Consider the following 21,201-nt stretch of genomic DNA (forward strand, 5'->3'; position numbering starts at 1 on the left):
ACCCAGGCGACATAGTATTGCATAACTGGAGGTAGTATAAAAATTTATAGAAGTATATACCGAGAAGGTCAGATTTATAGAAATATTGACATAATAGAAAATTAATGTTATCATACCTAATATAGATATTGAAAATCTAAGGAGAGGAGCTGCTCGGAATTATATCGGAAGAGGAATGGGAGGGAAGAAAGGAGAGGAGAGAGGGAAGAGAGTAGAGGAGGGGGAAGGAAGTAGGAAGGTTGGAGGGAAAGAGGAGGAGAAGTGGGGAGAAACGGGAGAGGAGTGGTGAGGGAAAGAGGAGAGGAGAGGAACAAGAGGGAAGTAGGAAAGAGGAGAAATGGAGAAAGAAAGTAGAGAAGAGGAAAGAGAAAGAAGGAGGGTGGATACAGTGAAAGGGGAAATGGACAAGCAGCACCCAAACTTGCGTGTATGTATCTATGTATTGTGGTATATTTGTTGATTTGTTTGTGGAAGAAATGGAAAAATAAAAATGAATATAAACAAAAAAATGAGTGGATTTCCTATAGACATAAATTTCAGGTGGAGAAATACAATGAAATATGAGACTCATTTATAGAAAAATAGTTACAAAATGTAATAGAAATGTATGTGTATTTGAATAATAAATGCATTAAAAAAGAACTATATGTAGAATTGTAACTAATGTTAAAATGACATTTTGTACTTTTTTCCTTTTTTGTATTTTTACTTCAGTTTTTTTTAAGTGTGTGTTTTATTTTTGCACTTTGTTCATTTTATTCATTGTTTTAAAAACAATAAAAGAATGGATTAAAAACAATGTGTATACACCCCCATATGCATAAATATGTATGTTTATTATAAATTTTACAAATAATAAAACTTTGCAATACTTTTTATTTGCAAATTCCATATACATGATTTAATTATTTATCAAATATATAATTATGTATTTGTATATTTACAAATACATAATTGGAAACGACTAGCACGCATGTGCGGGGGAACCTTTACCTTTTTTATATTTATAATACACAAATATTTAAATACTGATTTGATTTCATTTGACTTACCCACAATTACGTTTACAATCCTTGGTATGCAAACCTCAATATAGAGTATAGTACTTTGTGAATGAGTCATGTGCTAATTTCAACATTAATTCCAGCCAAGCAGCCTCAGAATCTCAGATAAATGTAAGAAAATATGCATGTTGGAAAGCTAAACAGAATTCTCAAAAACTGTCCATCAAACGAACAAAGAAAACATAAGTAAGGCTTCACTGATAAAAACACAACTTTCAAGAGTTGTTTTAAAATTACTTCCTAGCTGCAGTGATTCTTAACTGGAGAAAAGAAAAGCAGACTAACTTGAAGTGAGCCTGGCATACGTAAGGTCACAGAAGCATGAGAAGAGTTAATAATCAACAATGAAAGCTTTGCCTGTCATCAAGAAGACTATTCTCTCTCTCTCTCTCTCTCTCTCTCTCTCTCTCTCTCTCTCTCTCTCTCTCTCTCTCTCTCTCTCTCTCTCTCTCTCTCTCTCTCTCTCTCTCTCTCTCTCTGCTACACTGTATGCTCTTCTCTGTATATGCACACCTCCTCTTATTTCTTCCTTCCCCATTTCACTCTCTATTTGCACTTGAAGGAAGATGGTTGGTGTATATTTCAATGGGTGTGTGTAGTATTAGGTTTGAATAGTGTTTGTTTTTAACAACTAGTGAAAATTTAATAATTAGTTCTTGTGAATCAAAACAAACTGAAATGCTCTGATATTCTCTTCCCAAATACTCTGCATATATAAGACCTTGCTCTGAACAGATTTACATGACACATCATGTTTTTAATTTATGTTTCACCAGTCTAAATTTAAACGAACCTAGAAACACTTTTTGTGTGGTTTGTGGGAAATTGTAGATGAGTGACAACCAGCTGATGGTACTTGAATTTCAGGAAGTTTCCTATTTTGCAAGCTATTTCTGCTAATGGTTACACTGGGTACAGTTGAGTTATCCATGCATTAATAGCACAGGTTACAGTAAATCCTAAGAATCAATTTTATGAACTTGTCAAAAATGTTCAGGTGGTTTATTTTTTTACCTATAGTATCTAATTTTAGTTAACTTGCACAGTTTAGCATTGGTTAGTAAATTTTACTAAATTATATAGGGTTTCAATAATTTAGTTTCTCTTTATTTTGGTAAATGCAAGACAGATTAAGTAATTTTCAGTATGGTGCCCCCAAGTTAATTTATAGTGTTCACTGAAGATGAGTTTCAACATACCTTAGCTAATTATAAATAGTTAACTTAAAAGTGCTTGGTTATTGATTATAGGAAGTATGGGGGATAGTCTTTTTTTTAAAGGAACTGGTGCCACCTGGTGGTTTATGCTATGATCTAGCCAAATAGTGTTATGATAGAGATTAATTATTACAACATACATTTTAGTGTTAGAAGAAATATGCAGAATTGCAACTGTATAAATAATTTGAAAATTGCAAATGGTAAGAAGGGAAAGTGCAGTATTTACTTTACACAAAGAAGAGGGATCAATCTATTTTCCAAAGCACTAGAACAGGCATGTCAAACTCGCGATGTCATGTGACGTCACACAACGTCTCAGAACTTTTTCCCATTGCTGAAAATGGGATGGGCGTGGTTTCTCCGTGACACTCCGGCCCATGGGCCGGCAGTTTGACACCCCTGCACTAGAAGGCAAGGCAAGAAACAATGGATGGAAACTTTGGGGCAGAATTGGTTTCTTTCTTCAGAGTCTGGTTCTGGTGTTTGTATCTAGTTGCTACTGAGTATTTGTTCTGGGATTGATGACCTATCTATCCCCCCTGCACACTTTCTGTTGTAGAAAGCGTGCAGACAAATCAAGGTTGGAGTGGGGAGTTTTCTAGACAATGGACAAAGGCAATTTATTTATTTATTTTATTTTATTTTATTTTATTGCATTTATATACCGCCCTTTCCCTGAGGACTCAGGGCGGTTTACAGGGAGTTAAAAATCAACCATACAAAAGTTAAAAACCAATTTAAAAAAGATTAAACCAACCCTGTACTATTAAAAACCCGAATTAAAATAAATTTCTCCTCAGCCTGGGCCCGAGAGCTCAAAGAGCCAGGTCTTCAGGCCCCGGCGGAATGATCGGAGGTCGGGGGCAGTCCTCAGCTCCACTGGCAGCTGGTTCCAGAGGGCAGGCGCTCCCACTGAGAAGGCCCTATCCCTGGGTGTCACCCGCCGGCAATCTCTTACCGGCGGGACCCTGAGCAGACCCTCCCTGTGGGAGCGCACTGGGCAAAGGGCATTTGATGCCAGCAGCAGGTGTTCCCTCAAATACCCCGGACCCAGGCCATGTAGGGCTTTATAGGTGATAACCAGCACCTTGAATTTCACCCGGAGGGCAACCGGAAGCCAATGCAGCTCGCGGAGTAGAGGTGTTACATGGGAGTATCGGGAGACCCCCATTACAACTCGCGCGGCCGCATTCTGCACCAGTTGAAGCCTCCGAGTGGTCTTCAAGGGCAGCCCCATGTAGAGAGCAACTAACAGTGATACACAGTCCCAATATCCTGTAGGTCAGCTATATATTAAAACTGTTGGTTTTCAGTTTTAATACAGTTGAATCCATAGTGTCCTTTGGCCAACAGTAATTCAAAAAGAAATCCACTGTGGATGCTGTGATAGGAAAAACGTTAAAAATTAAATTAATTTTTTTAATTAAAATTTAAAAATAAAATTAATTAAAAAATAGTTAACTTTTGCCCATTCTATTTTCATCACAATATTCTGTTATGAACTGATGGAATTCAGACAGAGAAGTCTGCTTGAGAGGAGCATTGAATTAAGTAAATAAAGCAAGTTGGAAAACTAGAGTTAATATTGAGAAAGCCAAAATGTTAGTAGTGAGAAGTGACTGTCCCTGAAAAGGAAACAGATGTAGAGATCTGATTACAGAGTATCAGACATGACTGAAATAGCAAATTTGACTTGGGATTTTTGTGGTTTTGAAGAGGGTTCCTTTGTTTAAAAGAAATATCGATATTACTTATAAATTATGGTGTAGATTTTAGAACACTTTGGGATCTGCCACAATATATTTGTGAAGTTTGAACTGGTAAAATGTTTATGTTAACCAGGAGTATTATTAATTTTTTTACTGGAGGTATCTAGTTCTGTTGATTTGATTTTTCACTTGTTGAATTGGCACTGTAGATTGAGAAATACTTCATATAAAAGCTTTAAAATAGTTTATTATTGCTTTGATATGTATTTATACATATGGACATTATTATTATTATGGTTATCAGCCAGACTTTGGCAGTTTTAACCACCTATCTAGTCCTGCCCAAGAACGTGGGGCAGATGTAATTTGATGGTATTAAAGATGTTATTTGATTTTTCTGATGTAGACAGCCTATTTATGTTCTGTTGAGGCTGGAAGAGGATTTGCATAAAAGTTAGTTCTTTCATATACATTCCATGTTTTTATAAGAACCGATAGACAGCAAACTTGTTTCATGGATTGGTCTAACTGTGGTGATTACTGAACTGAGTGTTAGTAAAAGTATATTTGCTATTTGATTTCTATTGTGAAGCCAGATTACAATAATGTTTTACACATACACACAATCGTACATCATGACATAACTCTTCATTATCTAAGGAAAAGTAATGTATTCCATAATGTATGTGTTAATCTAAGTGTTTATACGACTCCATATTTGATGAAACAGGGTGCTCTTTTTATTATTATTTTTTATTTTATTTATTTATAAACCGAACAAACATTAAATCAATAGCGGTCTATATCACAGTGCGAGGAGGAATAATATTGTCCCGTTACATATAAGAAAACAACCATAAAGAAAAGAAGAATAGTTCAATTAAAAGCTCTTTTTAACATCCAATTATACCATTGATTCCAAGATAAATAGTAACCTGTGTCCCCTCGTCCCCTCAACATCATAGTAAGCCGATCTGATTCTGCACAGTTCATTATTTTCTGTATTACTATTTGATCGGGTGGGCTAACATCCATCTTCCAATATTGGGTGCACACCAATCTTGCAGCAGTGGTTACATGTAGCAACAGGTACCACGCAGTTCTGTTTATATTTTGTGGTCTTATCCCCAATAAGAATACCTCAGGACACAATTGTATATGTTACCCCAACATCTCACTTAGCCATTTCTGAATATTCTTCCAGAATTTCATAGCCTCTCGACAGGTCCACCATTGGTGGAAATATGTGCCTTCTTTGACACCACATTTCCAACAAGTTGAGGATGTTCCCAGGAACATTTTGGCTAGCCTGGCCGGCGGCAAATGCCAACAATATGCCATTATATATATATTTTCTTTATATGCTATTGACTGAGTTAATTTAATGTTCTTAATCCAAATTTCGCTCCACCTCTCAGTATATATTGAGCAACCTAAATCTCTCACCAAGGCTTGGACCAAAGTCTTCGCATCTTCTTCATGTTCTTCCATAGCCATAAAAAATTTATAACATTTAGATAAGATCTTATCATCCGCTCCCAACAAAATCCTATCCAAGGTATGGAGCTCTCGGCAAATTCCGGGCCTCCGTCTGTCCTTCATGTATTTGCTACTAATTTGCATATAAGTCCACCAATCTAAATTTAGCGCTTGTTCCTGAAGTAATAACTTTGTTTTTAAATTCCCATTTGAATCTAATATTTCTTTGTAGGTCAACTTTTTCTCAAAATTGTATAGTGTCGGATAAATCACAGCTTCCAGGGGTGAGGTCCAAAGTGGCACTTTATTATAATGTATTTTCCTAATTCCGGCCTAGATCTCAATCAAAATTCTACGTAAGTAATGCCTAGTAAAATATTCTGGGAGTCTACCTCGTTCCCACTATAAGTGGGTGTGCCACCCCTGCTGGAGATTGTGACCTTCAATTGCCAACAAACGTTTACGCGGCAATGTGACCCATTCGTGAACCCATACCAGGATCGCTGAATTATAGTACTATTGACAATTTGGAACTCCAAATCCACCTTGTTCTTTCATTTTCTGCATCATTTTAAATCTAATTCGGGGTTTCTTGCCCTGCCAAATGAATCTACTAGTACTCCTATCTAAATTTCTAAAAAAAAGTTTTATCTAGTCTAACCGGGGCCATCTGAAAAATGAATACCAATCTAGGCAAGACCTGGGTCTTGGTCAAAGCTATCTGACCCATTAGTGAAAGTTGTAGCTTACCCCATTTCTCTAAATCCTTCTCCAATTGTCTGACCAATTTTAAATGATTATCCACCTTTATTGAGGAACATCTATCAGACAGTCATATACCTAAATATTTGATTATACAAACTATCTGGAAGCCCAAGGTATTTTGTAGTTCTAATCTCTGTGTTCCCATCATGTTTTTGACTATAATATTTGTTTTTTCTTTATTTATTTGTAATCCAGCTACTTCACCAAATTTTTGTATCCTATCAATAAGTCAGCAGCCAGAAGTTAGTGGGTCTTCTAAGACAAAGGCCAGGTTGTCTGCAAATGCCTGGATTTTGTATTCTTGTTCTCTAATTTTCAGCCCTTTTATACCCAAACCCTGTCTTATATCAACTCCGTAGCCAAGACACTTATCTCCAGAACAAAACACCTAGCTGATGAACAACACCTAAAAACCGAACTACACACTCTCACTAATGTACTAACAGCCAATGGATTCCAAAGAAACACGATTACCAACTTAATCCGAAGAGAGACACCCACAAAAACCCAAGACAGAGAACAAGAAAATGGCAAAGCCCTCCTCCCATACTTAAAAGGGACCACAGACAGAATCAGCAAGGTCCTCCAAAAACACAACATCAAAACAGCATTCTACACAGACAGAAAAATATCCACCATCCTAAGAAACCCCAAGGACATAATTGGGTTAGAAAACCAAGGAGTATACGAAATCCCATGCACCACCTGCCCCACCACATACATTGGACAGACCAACAGAAGAATAAGTGCACGCATTGAAGAGCACAAAAACTCACTCAGAAAGGGAGAACAAACTTCATCCCTGGTCCAACACTTTGAAGCCATGGGACATGAAATTGATTTCAAAAAAACCAAAACTATCGCCAAAATTGAACATTTTAACAACAGAATAATCAGAGAAGCCATTGAGATAGAAAAACGCCCCCACAGCATGAACAAACGAGATGATACCTCTCGCCTACCAGCCATTTGGAAACCCGCCTTGATTGACAGACGAGTCCCAACTACCACACAACCATTCAAAAAGCAAATCCGAACCCACAATGATAACGAGGCACAACCACAAAACAGAAACCTAAGTACAGCTGCAACATCAGCCACTTTAAACCCCTCCAAACCACACAATAAGCAAACTGACACCCACTATAAAAACATGACACCACCACAAACACGAAGCCAAACAAAAACAGCACAACTCACCAGCTCAGGTCTAAGGCTGGCAGCTGAGACCAGCCCATCCACTCAAAACACACCCCCACCCAATCAGAACACACCCACCATTCGAAACACACTCCCACCCAATCAGAACACACTTAATCTCCCACCTAATCAGAGCACACCTCCACCCACAGAACACCCCCCCCTCTGGCAGTTTTAAAAAGAGGAACAAACAGCCACTACCACATGCTTCTCCCAGAAGAAGGAAGCTGAAGCCACAAGCCTGATGATGACGGATGGGATTCTGTCGAAACGTTGCTCCTACACCTTTAGTTCTATGCGGGAAAAAACCCGAATAACCAAAGATCCACATACAAACATCCGCGAAAACCTCAGAAAACAAATACATACATGTATATATATACATATACACTACACTACACACACATACATGTATACATATACATATACATATACTCTGTGTGTGTGTGTGTGTGTGTGTTTGTTTTTATACATTATACAGTCAGAAGCCAACGCAGGTTTGTCAATCAAAAAGAGATCACGCCAGACAAATCTTATTGTTTTCTTTGACAATGTGACAAAATTAGCAGAGCAGCAAAATGCTGTGGACATAATTTACTTGGATTTCAACAAGACATTTGATAAAAGTAAACCATAAGCCCAACAGAGGCTTCACTTTCTTAGGGTCTTGCAGAAGAACAGGGTACAACAACAGCTAATGACCCTCTTTTACCGGTCTACTATAGAGAGCGTCCTCTCATATGGTATTGTGGTTTGGTATGCTGGTCTGACAGCCACGGACAGGAAAGAATTACAGAGTGTAGTGAGCACAGCACAAGACATTGTGGGCTGTTCCCTGACACCACTGGATGACATCGCCAGGGCTCATTGCCTTGGAAGAGTGAGGAAGATTCTCAGGGATGACTCACACCCTGGACGGTATCTCTTTACTCTCCTACCATCCGGTAGGAGATATAGGAATATAGCCAGCCATACCAACAGGCTGAAAAAATAGCTTTTATCCGTGGGCTGTTAGGCTTTTAAATGGGACATAATCTTATGCAGAATTGACTTGGGAGGCCAGTGTGTGGTGTAGTTGGTTCACATGGTGTGGTAGGATGGAGGGTTTGTTGTCAGTGTGTTGGGGGGAGAGAGCACGGGGGAGGCTCAGCTAATCTCAATGTACACATGTTGTACTTTGACAATAAAGGTTTATTATTATTACTTGATAAGATAGAAAAGTGTCGGTTAGAAAGCATCACCACCAGATGGATTCATAACTGGCTGGCCAACTGCACTCAACAGGTACTCTTTAATGGAACTACATCTACATCGAGGAAAGTATGCAGTGGGGTACCCCAAGGCTCTGTTTTAGGCCCAGTACGCTTCAATGTCTTCATAAATGAGTTAGATGAGGGGATAGAAGGGGAATTCATCAAATTGCAAATGTCATTAAACTGGAAGGAATATCCAACACTCTGGAAGATAGGCTCAAGATCCAGATGGATTTAACAGACTTGAACACTGGACCCTATTCAACAACAACAACAAAAAAATCAATGGTGAGAAAAATAAGGTTCTACATTTAGGCAAGAAAAACCAAATGCACAGTGATGGAATAGGTGGTTCCTAGCTCAGTAGTAGTAACTGTGAGATGGGATCTTGGAGTTCTAGTGAACAATCACTTAAATATGATCCAGCAGTGTGCTGCAGTTGTCAAAAAAGCCAACATAGTCCAGGACTGCATTAATAGAGGGATAGAATCAAGATCACATGAACAACTGATTTATAATGCCTGACTAGGAGCACACTTGGAATACTGCCTCTAGTCTTGATTGTTATAATGTAACACAGATGTTGAGACTCTAGAAAGAGTGCAGGGAAGAGCAATAAAATGATTAGGGGATTGGAGACTAAAACATATGAGGACTAGTTGCAAGAATTGGGTATATCTAGTTTAATGAAAAGAAGACTAGGAGTGACATGATAGTCTTCTAATATCTAAAAGGCTGCAACAAAGAATAGGGGGTCAATCTATTTTCAAAATCACTGACGGCAGAATAAGAAATATTGAATGGAAACTAATGAAGGAGAGAACCAAGGTAGAACCAAGAAGAAATTTCCTGACAGATAGAACAATTAATCAGTAGAATGACAAGAGACTGGACAGCCACTTGTCTGAAATGGTATAGGGCACAGGTCTGCAACCCGCGGCTCTGGAGCTGCATGCGGCTCTTTCAGCCGTCTCCTGTGGCTCCCGGTCCTCTGCCATGTGCAGTCCCCCCAAAAAAAGTGGGACTAAAAAAGTTCAACCAATCAAATCAAATATGCAGGGTAGGTGCATATCTTGCCTTGGCTCCACTCTTCAGTCAAACCCTGTTCTGCGCATGTGCACATGTACATGCATGCACACATATTTTTTGCAGCTCCCAGTTTTTCCTTTTGTGAGGGAACCGGTTCCAAGTGGCTCTTTCACTGTTTCAGGTTGCTGACCCCTGGTATAGGGTTTCCTGTTTGAGCAGAAGATTAGACTAGGACAGGGATAGGCAACCTCGGCTCTTTTATGACCTGTGGACTTCAATTCCCAGAATTCCTGAGCCAGTCATAAAAGAGCCAAGGTTGCTAGGAGATCTCCAGTGTCGCTTCCAATAAGGTTATTCTATTATACTTTGTTCACCACCCCATTGTTTTAGCAAGTGGGGAAGGTGTATAAATATAAATAAATATTTCTATCTCTGAACAAGGCCCTTGGACTATAGTCCTCATCTGCATAATCCAGTAAACCTGAAGAAATTAATGCCAAATGGTAGATAATTGTTATATAAGAACTGTCCAAATATGTGTAACTTTTTATATAAAACTAATGTATATTTTGCTTCTGATCTTCAGTGTTCATCTCTTTCTATCCTTTCAGATGATGATGTGGATTTGGAAGCTTTAGTTAACAATATGAATTCCTCATTTGAAAGTCTATGTTCCACCTTCTGTATGCATTCAGAAAGTACACCACTCCTTCAGAATGGCAGCCAGCTGTTAGCTTCAGGAATTAGTTCGCTACAACCAGTGTCTCCACAACAGAAAATACAGAGATCTCAACCAGTTCGCATCCTGGCAGTCAGGTATATAACCAGTGCAACAATGATCCAATTCAGAATGCAATTGTAACCATAAAATTTGGGGTCTGATTAACAGCAAGAACTTGGCAGGATGCATTATTTCTCTCCTTGAGTGGTATTTCTGTAAATTGAAGGTAGTATCTCAGTGGCTCTGTTTGAATTCTCTAGGGTGCTAGGTTCATCATATATAAATACAGTTATTTAATACAGCATTTCCTTGAGCTTATTGGTTGGAGTATGCATTTTTCCCTGAAAAGTTTTCTTTAATGTTAAAATGTTAAGCATTGATAACTTTAAAGGCACCCATTTTTGTTTTTGTACGAGTCAATACAAAAGACAATGTACTTTCTCTTAAGACTGAACTTGTTTAGAATAAAGTACATCCTTTTACACTGACAAATAACGTTTGGAAGTTCTGGAAAGAGGCAAGAAAGAGGGTTGTGAATCTACTGAGTAACTCATGCATGTCCCTCCCTGACTTTCTGTACTTAGAATGTCAAAGCGAAGGCTGGACAAGGTTATCTGCTCAAAGTGAAACTTGAAGGCAAAGCAAGGTCAACAAGCAGTACCCTGTTTGTTTGTTTAATAAATTTATAGAACTTCTCAGTTGCCAGAACAATTCTAGGCTACATATAACAATTCTTTTCTTAAAATAACTATTTGCCCCAGCATAATTGGTAGGAAGTAAATCTGATGGAACTTAGATGGCCTTGCTTCTGAATACAGGTGAAACTCAAAAAATTAGAATATCGTGCAAAAGTTCATTTATTTGAGTAATGCAACTTAAAAGGGGAAACTAATATATGAGATACACTCATTACATGCAAAGCAAGATAGTTCAAGCCGTGATTTGTCATAATTGTGATGATTATGGCTTACAGCTCATGAAAACCCCAAATCCACAATCTCAGTAAATTAGAATATTGTGAAAAGGTGCAATATTTTAGGCTCAAAGTGTCCCACTCTAATCAGCTAATTAAGCCATAACACCTGCAAAGGGTTCCTGAGCCTTTAAATGGTCTCTCAGTCTGGTTCAGTAGGAATCACAATCATGGGGAAGACTGCTGACCTGACAGTTGTGCAGAAAACCATCATTGACTCCCTCCATAAGGAGGGAAAGTCTCAAAAGGTAATTGCAAAAGAAGTTGGATGTTCCCAAAGTGCTGTATCAAAGCACATTAATAGAAAGTTATGTGGAAGGGAAAAGTGTGGAAGAAAAAGGTGCACAAGCAGCAGGGATGACCGCAGCCTGGAGAGGATTGTCAGGAAAAAGCCATTCAAAAGTATTGGGGACTTTCACAAGGAGTGGACTGAGGCTGGAGTCAGTGCATCAAGAACCACCACACACAGATGGATCCTGGACATGGGCTTCAAATGTCATATTCCTCTTGTCAAGCTGCTCCTGAACAACAAACGTCAGAAGCATCTTACCTGGGCTAAAGAAAATCAGACCTGGTCTGTTGCTCAGTGGTCCAAAGTCCTCTTTTCCGATGAGAGCAACTTTTGCATCTCATTTGGAAACCAAGGACCCAGAGTCTGGAGGAAGAATGGAGAGGCACACACTGCAAGATGCTTGAAGTCCAGTGTGAAGTTTCCACAGTCTGTGTTGATTTGGGGAGCCATGTCATCTGCTGGTGTTGGTCCACTGTGCTTCATTACGTCCAGGGTCAACGCAGCCGTCTACCAGGAGATTTTGGAGCACTTCATGCTTCCTTCCACAGACGAGCTTTATGGGGATGCTGACTTCATTTTCCAGCAGGACTTGGCATCTGCCTACACTGCCAAAAGCACCAAAACCTGGTTCAATGACTGTGGGTTTACTGTGCTTGATTGGCCAGCAAACTCGCCTGACCTGAACCCCATAGAGAATCTATGGGGCATTGCCAAGAGATAGATGAGACATGAGACCGAACAATGCAGAACTGCTGAAGGCCACTATTGAAGCATCCTGGTCTTCCACTTCCTCAGCAGTGCCACAGGCTGATAGCTTCCATGCCACACCGCATTGAGGCAGTAATTGCTGCAAAAGGGGCCCAAACCAAGTACTGAGTACATATGCTTGCTTATACTTTTCAGAGGTCCGATATTGTTCTATGTACACTCCTTGTTTTATTGATTGCATGTAATATTCTAATTTTTTGAGATTGTGGATTTGGGGTTTTCATGAGCTGTATGCCATAATCATCACAATTATGACAAATCACAGCTTGAACTATCTTGCTTTGCATGTAATGAGTCTATCTCATATATTAGTTTCCCCTTTTAAGTTGCATTACTGAAATAAATGAACTTTTGCACAATATTCAAATTTTTTGAGTTTCACCTGTAAATGTTAATATTGCAGCAGTTCAGATGTTTAGAAATTTTAAAAATTAATATACATTGTATCAGATTAGAAATAGATTTAGGTCTATGTAAATTAAATTCAATGGCAAAGCAGACATAATTGAACAATAAACGAATAGTATAGTGCAAAATATTTTAGTTATGACCAAAGTCAAAGTAATGAGTAGAATATGAAGGGGAAAAAATAGGTACTCTGGTGCTGCTGAATAACTTTATAAAAGTTTTTAAAGTACATATTTAAATAGCTTTTTTCTATGAGTGACTAAATCAATATTTGTAAATTTTTAGAAGTGCTTTTTTTTCTATATAAGTAAAAGTTTAGAAATGAAAAAAATTATTAGCAAGATATTAGAAAAACTGGTAGGCCTAATTAGACATTTAAAAATAAGAATTATTTTTATTCCTTTTGTAACCTTTACCATGTTTTTTGAATAATATTTTATTTAGAAAGTTAAGATAAAATACAATACAAAAAAGAGAAATTTTACAAGAACAAAAAAATTAGACAAAGAAAAAATGTGCATTAAAAAGGACAAAAGACAGAAACACATATACATACATTACCCTGCTTGTTGAATACTGGTAAATATATTGCAACAATATTAGTCTCCTCCCCACTTGAGAAGCAGTCCTAAAATGTTTAAACTTCTACATCTATTTGCAACCAATTTGACCTGTCACCTATCTACTGTACATAAAAGCAAAGCAGTTAACAGCATAGTTAATATCGACTCAGCTCCAACGTCAAGTGGACATCCAGCATTCTTTTCACCTAGCCAATCAACCAAGCTAGACCACCTTGCTCCTGGAATCCTATACAGATTCTGACCTGGAATATGGCTGGTTGGAAAGGGATGGTTGATAGTGGACTAATGCAGAGCTTTTCAACCTTTTCACCCATTGTACCACTTTTAGGATATGGCAACATCCGAGTACCAGCAGTCGCTTAGCAAGGTGTCAAAAACGTGATGACCAAAAAAAAAAAAAAAGGAAAAAAGTAATGAAATACAGGTAGTCCTTGACTTACTACAGTACACTTATTGACTGAAGTTACAATGGCACTGAAAAAGTGACCCCAAGCCACAGCCGAGCCACATACCTGCCTGCCCACCCGGCGGTGCTCTTCCTCCTGTCCAAGATTCTCATTGTTGTGAGCATTTCTGTTGAGGATTGGCAGCGGGGGTGGGGTGGGGGTATGTTTGGTTTTTATTCCCCCCACCTGCTGGGTGGTTGCAGCAGATTTTGGTCACTTCACATAGTTTATAGTTTATAGTTTATAGTTTATTTGATTTATATACCGCCCTTCTCCTTGGTAGGGACTCAGGGCGGTTCACAGGGCATATATAAAAAAGACAATACAAAAATTAAAAAAAGATTAAACCCATGCCCAATTAAAACAGTAATACAAATGATCCTGGGACACTGTGACCATCATAAATATGAATCATTGCCAAGCATCTGAATGTAAATCACAAGACCTAGGGATGCTGCAACATTCCAGCTGATTGGCGCTTCTTCTGGGCTCAGCAGAAGTTCCAGAATCAGTGCCAATCTCCAGCTGGAGCCTGGCACTGATCCTGGCACTTTCACTGAGCTCTGACAGCCCCAAAGAAGCGCTGATCCTGGTGCTTTTGCTGAGCCCTGACAGCCCTGCAGCTCCAGCCATCTCTTGCTCAGGCTTGTGCTGTGCTGCCACCAGTCCAGCCCATTCCCTTCCCCCACTACTTTTCTAGGATGGTCGTGTACCACCTCCCAGGTGCTAGTGTACCTGTATCACTGGTTGAAAAGCCCTGGACTAATGAACTTCCTCTCTAGATTTGACATAATAGCCTTTTAGGAAGCCTGGTTAACTGAAGTGGATGAACCAGTACAACTGCCAGGCTTTCATCCCAAAAAACAAAGGGAAACCCTCTGGTGGGTTATGCATTCTTAGAATTGCAATGGCAGGGGGAGAAACTATACAATGAAGACAAGTATTTGTATATCTTGGCAGTTAAATTTGGATATAAAGAGTTCAAGTTAATACTGGTAAATGTGTATATGGGTCATCCAAACATATCCCAGTATTATAACTCCGAATACTGGATGGGTCTGGAAGTTATCCTAGACAATATATCTGTATTGTACCCTCCATCCATAGTGCTATTACTAGGATATTTTAATGCTAGGTTAGGTCCCTCTTTGTATGAGTTTGCCTAGAAGAAGGGAGTCCCAGGGGAGTTTTTTTTTATAACCATCCTCATTGGCTCTTGAGAAACTGCCAAAGTAACACTGCTGGCCTGTTTTTTGTCTCCTTAATCTTTAAGGGTAATCTCCAAATTCTGAGACATAAGGATAAAAATTACATGTATCCTTACACTTACCACTTGGTCCATTCAAGCAGTGTACTGGATCTCTTTTGTGTGTCTAGAGATAAAGTCGACCTCTTCTTGGGGATCATGGTACACTTTCACAACAATAGTGATCATCAGCCTGTAAGTGTGATATTGCGAGGCTGCTCAGATTTAAGACTATATAATCTGGCTGACAGATGGCTTACTAAAAAGGTAGAGGTGACCCAAAATAAAAGATTAATTTGGGCCAAAGTTGATACTAAGGCATTAACAGACTGCCTTAAAGCAGAGAATACTATCAACTGGGCTAGAACAATCTAGTCATCTACTACTGACTGGCTGTCAGCCTTCAACGCATTCTCTAATCTCTCTAATATCCTGAAGAAATGCCTAACAATTAAACCTGTTACAAAAAGAGCTGGAGTGGGTAGACCCCGTTGGTTTGACCCTGAATGCCAGCGGCTGAAAAAGAAATTGAAGGCAGCCATGAAGCTCACCCAGAGGAATCCTACTGTTCATATACAAACTGAGACGTTGCACACAAGAAGGGAATATAAAAAAAAATATAAAGTTAAAAATAGTTTTACCATTTCAATCTGGTCAGAACTTGAGTTGGCTGCCAAAAGTCATAACTCAGTAATATTTTGGTACAGGTGTCCTAAAGGAATAGAGATTTGCATTTGATATACCAATCTCTGCTGAGGACTGGGAGAATTATTATCAGTGTTTGTTTGCTTCCATGGAACCTGCAGAGAAACTGTCTTTAAGCAGTGATTTAGTAAACTGTAGAACCCCCTTGGCTACCAGTCTCAGAAAAGGAGATACAATCCATCATTAAAAGCTTAAAGAACAATAAAGCCCCAGGTGAGGTTTTTTTAACAGAAGAATTATTTAAGAAATTTTCCAATTGGCAGGGACCAGAATTGGCAGGTCTTTTTACACATATAAATAACACCTGCCATACAGCAGATGGGTGGAAGATAGCAATAGTTGATGCCATATATAAAAAGGGGGAAAAAGGATCCTAGTGATTATAGGCCCATCAGTCTGATTGACATTGCAGCAAAATATATGCTAGGTTCCTTTTAAATAGATTTGAAATCTGGGTAGAGGAAAACCATATCCTCACAGAAGAACAAGTAGGTTTTAGACAAAGCCAATCCACTATTGATAATTGCTTGTCTTGAACCATCTAATTGCCAAATATGCCTATAACAGGAGACCCCTGTTTGCTATTTTTATAGATCTCACAGCAGTATTTAATATGGTAAACAGAGAAGTACTATGGAGTAAACTAACAGCTCTTAAAATAGAATCTAGACTGCTGGCTTTGATTAAAGCCCTTTATACAAGTACCTGTTTGAGGGTGTGGTATGGGGTTAATGGGGCTTTGACTAACAAGATTCACACAAATAAATGGGTAAGGCAAGGCTGTATCCTGGTCCCTTTCAAAGCCGTCCGCGCTGGAAGAATGAAGACAACGTGGTATGGTTGACGGCTTGGAATTCTTTACTGCAGAAAACTCCTAGCAAATACAAAGTCAGCATTGGGAGCTAGCCATCCCAATGTGCCTTTTATATATTGTGGGTAATTGACCACACCCTTCCCCATGCAGACCAGCATCCAGCTGGGTCTGCTTAAAACCCGCCCCTTCCTGTCTCCTCGCGCGTTTCCCTGCTCCTTGCACCTGAGCTCCCACACAGACTGCAAGTGAGTGTACACCCTTAACCCCCCTGTCCCCCACCCTCTTACTGCGCTCCCCTCCACCATCACAGCCCCTTTCGCTGCCCCCCCAACGCCCTGCCATCAGGAGTTAATTCTGGTCCACCTGGCGTCTCCGCCAAGAAACAGACAGCTGGAGAGTCCCAGGAAGAGTTGCAGCTGCCGTTTTCTGGCCCGCCCGGTGTCTCCGCTGAGAAACAGGCGGATGGAGAGTCCCAGGAAGAGTCACGGCTGCTGTTTTCTCCCGGAGCAGCTGCCCGTCGGGGACATGGCCGTGGGTCCTGTGTGGCTGCCAGTGGTTGCTGGCAGTCATTTGTCTTCTGGTTATGCTGCTCCTGGGTGGTTTCGGCAATGAGGCTTGGGTGGGTGGTTTGTGCAGCGTTCCCCCTGCTCCCCTCATGATGTCGAGCCCATAGGGCTTGACAGGTGGCCCCCCTCACCAGGGCTCCACCTGGAAGGCAAGAGGGAGATGTTACACAGGCACCGATATGAGTGACGGGTTCCACCCGACCCCCCCGGGTTTACCTGGGTGCCTACGGTGGAACGCCCTGATTAGCCATGGTGCTTGGACGTCCCACTCTGCCACCCATGATGCCTCGGATGCCGGATACCCCCTCCACAATAGTAGGTACTGTACCCTTCCCCTCTGCACCCTGGAGTCAATGATGTCCTGTACTTCGGAGTGCCCGTTACGAACAGGACCGGGAGCCCCCTCCCCCAACCCCACAGGAACGGTTGCCGGTTTCAACAGGCTTCCATGAAACACTGGGTGTACTTTGCCAAGGAATTTGGGTAACCTCAGTCGTATCATTACAGGGTTGATGACCTGGGTGACTTGGAACGGCCCTATGAATTTGGGGCCCAGTTTCTTACTTGGTATCTGTAGACGTAAATATTTGGTGGAAAGATACACCCAGTCCCCGACCCCAGGGGTGTGAAAGGGTTGGCGGTTCCTGTCTGCCTGTTCTTTAGTAACGTCGGCCATTTTCTTTAATGCCTCTCTGGTTGCTTTCCACACCCCTTCCATTTGCAACATCCACTCCCTGGGTTGGCAGGGGGAAGCTGTCCCCTGGCCACACTCCGGGATAGGGGAAAAATCATATCCCAACACCACTGTGAATGGTGGGTAGCCAGTGCTGCTGTGCACTGCGTTATTGTGGGCTACCTCTGCGAACGCCAGCAGGTCCGCCCAGTCCGTTTGTTGATAAGAGATATAGCTGTGCAGATACTGCTCCACTGTGGCGTTGGCCCGCTCAGCTGCTCCGTTTGTGCAAGGATGGTACCCAGAACTCAACCCCTGGGTTGCTCCAATGAACTGGACGAATTCCCACCAAAACCTAGCTGTCAATTGCACCCCCCGGTCCGAGATGATACGCCTGGGCACGCCATGTAGGTGGTAAATGTGCATATGAACATTTGTGCCAGTTGCCGGGCCGTTGGCAACCCTCTACACGGTACAAAGTAGGCCTGCTTGGAGAACAAGTCTACCAGTGTCCATATCACGGTATACCCCCAGCTCTCTGGTAGCTCCACAATAAAATCCATGGCTATATCCTGCCATGGCCGATAGGGATCTGCCACCGCTTGTAAGAGACCCGCTGGTTTTCTGGGCTGGGGTTTAGCAGCACACGTATGACAGCGTCGCACATACTCTTCAATATGGCATCTCATACCTGGCCACCAAAACTGTCTCCGAGGGAGGTGCAGAGTCTTAACGAACCCAAAGTGGCCGGCTGTTTGGCATCATGGCACCTATACAGGACAACCGCTTGAAGAGCTTGCGGCACGTACATCCTGTCCCTGTACCAGGCCAGTCCCTCCCGAAGGGTCAGGAGATGCGGATGATATTGCAACCAGGTATCCTCCTTGAGAACTTCCTTTAGGCATTGTAACAGGTCGTTGGCGGCCCTGGATCTCACGGCCTGTATCACCTCCGATGCACTTGGGGGAATAATAGCCTGCACCACCTCCTCCCGCTGGCTATCGTATTGTGGGAGGCGCGAGAGCACATCCGCTAGAAAGTTCTTCTCCCTGGGACATATTTCAGGGTGAACCTGAAACGCCTGAAGTACAACGCCCACCGAACATGCTTTGGAGCCAGCTTCCTGGGTGACTGCAAAGCCTCCAGGTTTTTATGGTCCGTCCATACCTCAAAGGGATTCTCCGCCCCCTCCAGGTGATGACGCCACATTTCCAATGCCCACCGAACAGTGAAGGCCTTTTTTTCCCAGATGGCCCAGGCCTGTTTGGCGGCTGACAGCTTCTTAGAAGTGTAGGCACAAGTTTGTAGCACCCTTTTACTGTTGCACTGCAAGACAACGGCCCCTACCGCCACGTCACTGGCGACCGCTTGAATGATAAATGGTACAGTAGGATCAGGGTGCAACAGAATGGGTTCTTTGTCGAACAACTCCTTCAATATCTCAAAAGCCCATTGACAGTCGGTGGTCCATGCTACCCATAATCCTGGACGTGGCTTCACCGTCAGCTGCTTGGTCTGCAGTAGATCCGTTAAGGGCAGTGCGATCGCGGTGAATGATGGTATGAACTGCCGGTAGAAGTTGGCAAACCCCAAGAAGCTCTGCAGCTGCCGTCGAGTTCCTGTGGCTTGCCACTGCTGTACCGCCTCCACTTTCTTGGGGTCCATCACGATTCCGGCCGCGGATATCTGGTAGCCCAGATAGTCCAAACGAGAGGTATGGAGCTCACACTTCATAGGTTTTACATAGAGCCGAGCTTCTAGGAGTTTCTGTAGCACCTGCCGCACTAGAATGACGTGCTCGTCCATAGTTTCTGTGTAAATTAGTATATCATCGAGATACACGAGGACCCCGCTGTTCAGATGCTCATGCAGTGCCTGATTTATCAGTTGCATGAACACTGCGGGAGCCCCTTGGAGCCCGAATGGCATCACACAAAATTGAAAACTGCCGAGTGGGCAATTGAATGCTGTTTTCCATTCATCGCCTTCTTTGATGCGCACTCGATAGTAAGCCTCCCACAGGTCCAAATGGGTGAACACCCTCCCATTGGCCAGATGGGATAACATGTCCTTCATCAAAGGCAGTGGGTATAGGTGCTCGACGCACACTGCATTGACCTCACGATAATCCACACATAGTCGCAGCCCACCGTCCTTCTTTTCCCTGAAGAGAACGGGTGCTGCCATGCGTGAGCGAGCGGGATGAATAAACCCCCATGCCAGATTCTTGCCTATGTAACTCCGGAGCTCCAACATCTCTTGCAGTGCCATGGCGTACATTCGTGGCTTGGGCAACCTGACCCCCGGCTCTAGCTCAATCGCACAATCCGTGGTCCGATGGGGTGGTAGGATATCACTCTTGTTTGCCGAAGACCTCCAAGAGGTTGCCGTATTCTGGCGGAACCTGCACCTCTGACCCGGCCCTGCAGCCTTCTTTTGTCCTCCCTGGTGACCTGTCTTCCCCCACGTGTTCGTGGTCAGGGGTTTGGGGCCTGACCCTGAGATGAAGGTGTCGGCACCCTCCCTCCCACCAGATGGTCGGGCCCCACTTGTCCAGCCACGCAAGACCCAGGATCACCTCCTCGGTCATGAAGGGCACCACGATGAACTGCAACCTCTCCCAGTGCTCCCCCATGTCCAGACTTATGGGTTTTGTTACATGCGTGATGGGTGCTCCCCCCAAGAGGGACCCATCCACCTGTTGGAAGCGTATAGGGGTTTCCAGCCGCACCACCCCAACACCCACCTTGGCCACCACCTCTCAACTGACAAGACAATGTGTGCTACCTGAGTAGATCAAGGCCCTGAATCCCAGTGCCTCACCCGTGTTGGGGTTCATCAGTGTTATTGGGACCGTGAAAAGGCAGATTGGTGCACTTACCATTGGGTCTTCCTCCTGCCCATCGACGCTCTCGTAGACCTCTAGGTCCACGTCTGTTAACCTCTCGGTCTCCACTTGGTTGTTCCTCCTGGGCATCGTGTCCAGAGCCTGACGTGTGGCTCGAGAGCACTCCACAAAATGCCCGGGGATCACACCCCGTGCTGGGGTTGCTCCCGCCACCGCCCAGGGCACTGGTATTGGACAGTCAGCTACACGGTGCCCCGGTTGGTCACACCAGAAACAGCAAAGAGTGGCCCGGGGCAGTGGTACTGAGGGTTTTGGCATTGGTGATGCCGGTTTTTGCCCCTCCCCTTGCGGCCTCTGCAGAGCTTGTTGGGGGTCTGCTGGAGGCCTTGCACGCTGCTGGCAGCACTGTAAGCCGACATCCAGGTCAACCGTGACCCG

The 21,201-nt window shown here is 42.4% G+C and overlaps 1 protein-coding gene across 5 annotated transcripts in view; it reads left to right on the top strand.

Moving 5' to 3' along the window:
* Window positions 1-21,201, top strand: part of GRB10 (growth factor receptor bound protein 10) — a 332,636-nt gene that overhangs the window by 215,652 nt on the left and 95,783 nt on the right. For all 5 annotated transcript variants that reach the window (XM_083377121.1, XM_083377119.1, XM_083377123.1 and 2 more), the window contains one exon: window positions 10,331-10,535. In XM_083377121.1, the coding sequence (XP_083233247.1) occupies window positions 10,366-10,535 (170 nt within the window). In that variant the 5' untranslated portion in view covers window positions 10,331-10,365. The remainder of the gene's footprint in view (window positions 1-10,330; window positions 10,536-21,201) is intronic.

Source organism: Vipera ursinii, assembly GCF_947247035.1.
Source record: "Vipera ursinii genome assembly, chromosome: Z".
In the NCBI taxonomy this organism is placed as follows: Eukaryota; Metazoa; Chordata; class Lepidosauria; order Squamata; family Viperidae; genus Vipera; species Vipera ursinii.